The sequence below is a fragment of the Phalaenopsis equestris genome, unplaced genomic scaffold (genome assembly GCF_001263595.1).
Source record: "Phalaenopsis equestris unplaced genomic scaffold, ASM126359v1 Scaffold000579, whole genome shotgun sequence".
Lineage (NCBI taxonomy): Eukaryota > Viridiplantae > Streptophyta > Magnoliopsida > Asparagales > Orchidaceae > Phalaenopsis > Phalaenopsis equestris.
Genome location: NW_018165019.1, coordinates 310125 through 317079, shown reverse-complemented (window position 1 = coordinate 317079; position 6955 = coordinate 310125). Strand labels below are relative to the sequence as shown.

Below are 6955 nucleotides of genomic sequence, written 5' to 3'. Positions count from 1 at the left end.
TGAACGATTTACATGCATTGATGAATGTAATGGAGATGGAGAGGGAGGTTGAAGACGACGATGATGCTCTCATGGCGAGAGCCGAGATCGATACAAGCGCTCCTTTTCGGTCCGTGAAGGAAGCCGTTTTGTTGTTTGGGGAGAAGGTCTTGGCTGGGGAGATTGCTAATAAGCTCAACGAGGTAGGCTCCAGACTCTTCTTTCTCTGTTATTTTCAAAAGCTTTTTAGCACAACTTAAAATCTTATGTCTAGTTAATCGGATATGTTGATGCCGGCGTGGATTGCATCATGTCATGTTCAACAGTGTGGTGTGATTCATGCCGTCATCTAGTAGAAATTATTAGATGTGAATTCCATTGTACTTGGGTTGTATTGGTTGTTTAAATATAACCAATACAACATCAAAATCCGCTCCTTGCACCTAATAATTTTTTGTCATCCACACATCCGTCGTCTGGATGTAATATTTTCTTCATCAGTTACCTAATTAAATAAATTTTGTATGTTTATCAATATAGTATTATATAAATATTAATTTTCAGAGTAATTTTGTATAAATCTATATTTTTCCAATTTTGCTACGGATATTTTTGTACATGTTAGCTTGATTGTAGTTTACTGAAGCATTATGGAAGAGTAGGAATTACATGCAAGCATAAAACTTGGGAAAGGTTATCACTTGCAGAGTTTTCAACCCAAAAACAGAAGCAATAAAATACTGTTTTTTTTTAAGCAAATTTAGAATCTATGCCTGTTTGCTTAAATTGTTCTAACACAATAAGGTTCAGCTAGCCACAAACAAGAAATAGAGAACAAAATCTGTAAAAAAAAAAACAAAAAAAAAAAGAATAAATCAAATTGATTTAAATATTTCACCAGATTTTCTTCTCTCCTGCTTTTCTGTAAAATCAGATGAGGGTGACAGGAAACAGGAATGAGCAGAGCGGCTCTCGCTTTGCCTCCCTTGCAGCAGAACTAGAAGAAACAAAACAAAACCTTGAGAAAGCAGAAGAAGAAAGATTAGAAATGGCAAACTACCTCACCTCTCTGATACAAGAGCTAGAGGAAACAAAGACAGAGCTCAAACAACTGAAAGCTAGAGATTTGGAGAAGCCAAGCATAGATCCAGAGATTGAAGACATCAAATTTGTAGAAAATACAACAGAAATTGAGATCGAAGGACCAGTAGTCAAGGAAGATATTGGAACTCAAAGAAAGAAGTATGTCAAATTCGCCAACCCACCATCTCTGGCAAGAGTCATGAGCACCGAGGAGCAAGTTTTGGATAGAAAATTCTCGATTGGAAGGGAAACATTACAGATGAGAAACAAACAGAAGAAGAAGAAGAAGAAGCCACTTCTGCCTTTAATCGTATCGGTGTTTTTGAAGAAGAAGAAGAGCCAGCAAGGTGAAGCACCAGTTCGAGCTCATGGGATGCAGACAGCTGTATGAACATTTGGTTTGCTGCAAAGAGATTATAGTGAACATATTCTATTGAAATAAGATGAAAGTAACATTTGTTTCTTCATAAATAATTGTGTTTGAGGAAGATTGGGTTTTTTGCTAGCATAAGCATTGATTTGGCTGATAAAATCAATTTGATCAAATGCAAATTTTCACTTAGATTTTGAATAAAATAACTCGAGTTTGAATTTGAAAATTTTTATAAGTTATTTTAGATTACAATTTAAAATCTTATGTCTAGTTAACCGGAGATGTTGATGCCGGCATGTATTGCATCATGTCGTGCGTTCAACAGTGTGGTGTGATATGCCTATCATCCAGTAGAGATTACTAGATGTAGATTCTCTTGTACTTGGGTTGTATAGGCTGTTGAAATATAACTAATACAACATCAAAATCCGCTCCTTGCACCTAATAATTTTTTGTCATCCACACATCCGTCGTCTGGATGTAATATTTTCTTCATCAGTTACCTAATTAAATAAATTTTGTATGTTTATCAATATAGTATTATATAAATATTAATTTTCAGAGTAATTTTGTATAAATCTATATTTTTCCAATTTTGCTACGGATATTTTTGTACATGTTAGCTTGATTGTAGTTTACTGAAGCATTATGGAAGAGTAGGAATTACATGCAAGCATAAAGCTTGGGAAAGGTTGTCACTTGCAGAGTTTCAACCCAAAAACAGAAGCAATAAAATACTGTTTTTTTTTAAGCAAATTTAGAATCTATGCCTGTTTGCTTAAATTGTTCTAACACAATAAGGTTCAGCTAGCCACAAACAAGAAATAGAGAACAAAATCTGTAAAAAAAAAAACAAAAAAAAAAGAATAAATCAAATTGATTTAAATAGTTCACCAGATTTTCTTCTCTCCTGCTTTTCTGTAAAATCAGATGAGGGTGACAGGAAACAGGAATGAGCAGAGCGGCTCTCGCTTTGCCTCCCTTGCAGCAGAACTAGAAGAAACAAAACAAAACCTTGAGAAAGCAGAAGAAGAAAGATTAGAAATGGCAAACTACCTCACCTCTCTGATACAAGAGCTAGAGGAAACAAAGACAGAGCTCAAACAACTGAAAGCTAGAGATTTGGAGAAGCCAAGCATAGATCCAGAGATTGAAGACATCAAATTTGTAGAAAATACAACAGAAATTGAGATCGAAGGACCAGTAGTCAAGGAAGATATTGGAACTCAAAGAAAGAAGTATGTCAAATTCGCCAACCCACCATCTCTGGCAAGAGTCATGAGCACCGAGGAGCAAGTTTTGGATAGAAAATTCTCGAATGGAAGGGAAACATTACAGATGAGAAAGAAACAGAAGAAGAAGAAGAAGAAGCCACTTCTGCCTTTAATCGTATCGGTGTTTTTGAAGAAGAAGAAGAGCCAGCAAGGTGAAGCACCAGTTCGAGCTCATGGGATGCAGAGAGTTGTATGAACATTTGGTTTGCTGCAAAGAGATTATAGTGAACATATTCTATTGAAATAAGATGAAAGTAACATTTGTTTCTTCATAAATAATTGTGTTTGAGGAAGATTGGGTTTTTTGCTAGCATAAGCATTGATTTGGCTGATAAAATCAATATAAAATCAATATGATCAAATGCAAATTTTCATTTAGGTTTTGAATAAAATAACTCAAGTTTGAATTTGAAAATTTTTATAAGTTATTTTAGAAATTGTTTGTTGAGTTTTTTATTCCAGTAATTATAATTGGGCCCCATAACTCTTGCTTGTACCCTTGTGACTATGTATACTGGGGAGACACACAAGAGGAAGCAGCTATGAAAACATCATTGTTGGAGAAAGAGATGGGGTCTATATGTCAGAAATGATTATATGTACTCAATTACAATGTTTCTTTCTCTTGTTGACTACCCTTTTGTTTTGGGATTGACCTTGTCCTAGACTTAGATTCTTAATATATAGATCTCACATACTCTATTCTTCACTCCCAGGGCTTCTAATAGGCCCTTAGTCAACTTGAACTGAACTAATTTGCATAAGCTTTTCTAAAAGTCCTATAAACTAGATTGCCTATATATGGGACTGACTTTTTTCATTAATTGACAAATTCTAAGATTGACTACCACCCCAAGTAAACCTTACGGATCAGAGTTGATAGGAAATTAATTGTTCTTATTTGATAGATTCTTGTGGTTTTTGGTAAATCCTAGCACTCATCTTCGTCTATGGGGACTTAGACTTACCATAGTACAAAAATATGGTTCTAATCTCTCTCTCTCTCTCTCTCTCTCTCTCTCTCTCTTTTAACTCAAAATAACTATATATATATATATATATATATATATTTATATTGTACATAGCAAAAATTTCACACAAATCTCAAAGGGATTGAGCAGTTAGGAATGGAAACCTAGGCGATCGAACTTTCAAACTAAAGAACTGGATGCCTACATACCGATAGACGACCAACCAATCAACAAACCTGGTTGACAAAACAATCGACTGATGATCCTCTCACCAAAATGAATCGACTTTCTTTGATCAACTGACCAATCCCTTCGGCGTAATCAAACTAATATATATGATCGATCAACATGACCGATCAAATCAAAACTGATCTAGATAAGTCAGTTGGTTGTTTGGTTTGTGTTGTTGGAAAACAACTGATTTGTAGTTGTTTCTAGATAAATGATCATTCTACCTCTGTGCATTAATGTTGTTTGCAACAGAACAGTCATAGCAATATATTTGATACTGGAGAAGCAAAAAATCAATTCATAACAATATAAAAAATAATATACACACTTTACTTAACAGTGAGTATCAATATTGCTAAAAAAATAAAAAATTATAATAAAAAATATGTTAATATTAATTTTAAATTACAGATGTCGTATGTCACGAGTTGCACCGTTCGCCGAGGATATCATCCAATCTCGATCACTATCGACAGTGAAATCTATTGAATTGTCTGCCCACTGAAAGAAGTCACACTTCTTTATGATGCCCCGCGGGCAGCTGTAGAACTATCTCTCGCATTTATGTGCTCGACGTGACGTCAATCAGGAAGTCTGTAGTCCGCAATTGCAGAGCACTCGCCGGGGGTATCTGAATTCCTGGAGCTCATCTTTCCTAAATGATTCAAAAGACAATTCATTAGTCATAACATAAGTTGAAATTATTAAAAAAACTAATTAATTACAATTTTTTGTGGGTGTGAGGTCTCAGAGAACTTAGTATATTAACCAACGAATTTGTCACTACAAGAAGACATCAAACCTTGTAAAAAAAAAGAATTCTTAGTTCTCTTTAGCTCACTTAATACCAAGCTCGTATGTGTCATGTATGCATGAAAAATGTCATTTAGAAGTACCTCAAAAAAAGAAAAGAGGAACTTGATTGCTTTTATCAAGATTTTACCTGTGATACCAACCAACAACAACTAACAGATCATCCAAAAGTACCTTAAAAACCCCAGCATCAAAAAGAAAAGAGGAACTTGGTTGCCTTTATTAGGATTTCACATGTGACGCCAATCAACAATGACTAACATGTCATCCATGAGAACCCACAAGGTCGAACATCTCATCATGAGCCACATAAACCAAAAAAAATCTACGAAAAGAATCAAAAAATGAGAAAAAGTAATTACAAACAGCATAAAACTTCTCATATCTAAAATATCAATAGTACACTACATACTACAATTGTCTCACCCTCAGACACAACACAATCACAGCCCAAGGCAACCACTACACAATCACACCCCCAACTCTCAAACAACCATAGCTCAAGGCCACCAGAACCCACGGACCACCACAAGAGAAGTCACCACACCACATACTACAACCACCTCACCCTTAACACACAACACAACCATAGCCCAAGTCAACCACAACACAACCACACCCTCAACACCCAACACAACCACAACCCAATGAAACCACCACCCACAAGTCACCATAAGAGAAGGCACCACACCACATACCATAGCTACCTCACCCACAGCACACAACATAACAAAAGTACAAGGCAACCACAACACAACCACACCCTTAGCACCCAACGCAACAACAGCCTAAGGCTATCACAACCTACAGGCCACCACAAATGTAAGGCACCACATCACATACCACAGTCACCTCATCCTCTGCACACAACAAAACCATAGCCCAAGGCTACTACAACCCACAGACCACCACAAAAGAAGACACCACACTACATACCACACCCAAGGAAACCACACCCTCAACACTCAACAAAACACAACCTAAGGCCACCACAACCCACTGACCACTACAAGAGAAGGCAACACACTACATATCACAACCATCTCGCCCTCAACACATAACACAACCACAACCCAAGGCAACCACAGACTCAAAACTCAATACAACCATAGCCCGAGGCCACCACAACCCACAAACCACCACAAGAGTAGGCACCATACTACATGTCATAACCACATCACCTTCAGCATTCAACACAACCACATTCCAAGGCCACCACAGCCCACAGGCCACAACAAGAGAAGACACTACACCACATACCACAACCACCTCACCCTCAACACACAACACAACCACAACCCAAGATAACCACAACATAACCACGCCTCATCACTCAACACTACCACAACCCGCATGCCGACACAAAATAAAGCTCCACACCACATACCACATCCACCGAAACATTGATGTCTACAAATCAAGCACACTCTATTTTTCAGCACAACCACACAAACGTCTCACAACAAAATCCAAATGAGAAACCCAAAAATCACACAAAGAAACCATTCCATCAAAAATCACCAATATTATTACTTCCATAGCACCACAACCAGAGATCTTAGGGAGGAGGAGGAGGAGTAAGGCAACGCTCAAGAGAAACACATGAGAGGGAGAGAACCGCGAGAGGAATCGAAAGAGGCACCTAGGGCCGAAGAGACGTGAGAACGGTCGAAAGAGCCACGAGATGAGGGCGGCCACGCATACATTATTCTCTGAATGCGGGTCGAGGGGACGAACCTGTGATCGCGATAAGGTATCTCATCGCTGAAAGCAAAAGCCTACACCTTCATTTTCAAAACGCACTGCAGCAAATAAGCTGCTCCAAACGGACCCTTAAACAACTTGAAGAATTCAAATTTACCATATTTTAAGCTTTTAATTATTTGTATAAACCTCTCATGGTGCTTCTGTAATTTGCTTGATCTATATGTGCTTAGATTTGTATAAACCATTCTCAATCTTTTTAAAGAGCGATTACAATTACTTCATTACTTTCCAAGACCTCACCCCTTACAAATAAAACTCTCTACAATAGCATCACACTCTAAATATTGCTAATGATCAGTGTGAGCATCTATGAAGCATCTATCTAACCAAACAATATAGTCAGCTATGTAGATCAATCTAATCCAATTGGTTTAAGATCTAGATAGGGTAAATTCAGAAACTATGGTTTTTCTGTGTGTATGATTAAGACAAATACACACAATCTATTGTTTTATAATCTACTG

At 37.1% G+C, this 6955-nt stretch overlaps 1 protein-coding gene across 1 annotated transcript; it reads left to right on the top strand.

Moving 5' to 3' along the window:
• The first annotated feature begins 15 nt into the window (after nucleotides 1-15).
• On the top strand, nucleotides 16-2905 carry LOC110029493 (WEB family protein At5g55860-like). Its single transcript, XM_020731802.1, has 3 exons — nucleotides 16-182; nucleotides 914-1447; nucleotides 2366-2905. Exons 1-3 carry the CDS (start codon nucleotides 21-23, stop codon nucleotides 2903-2905), a joined length of 1236 nt encoding a protein of 411 aa, XP_020587461.1. The 5' UTR covers nucleotides 16-20.
• The last annotated feature ends 4050 nt before the right edge of the window (nucleotides 2906-6955 follow it).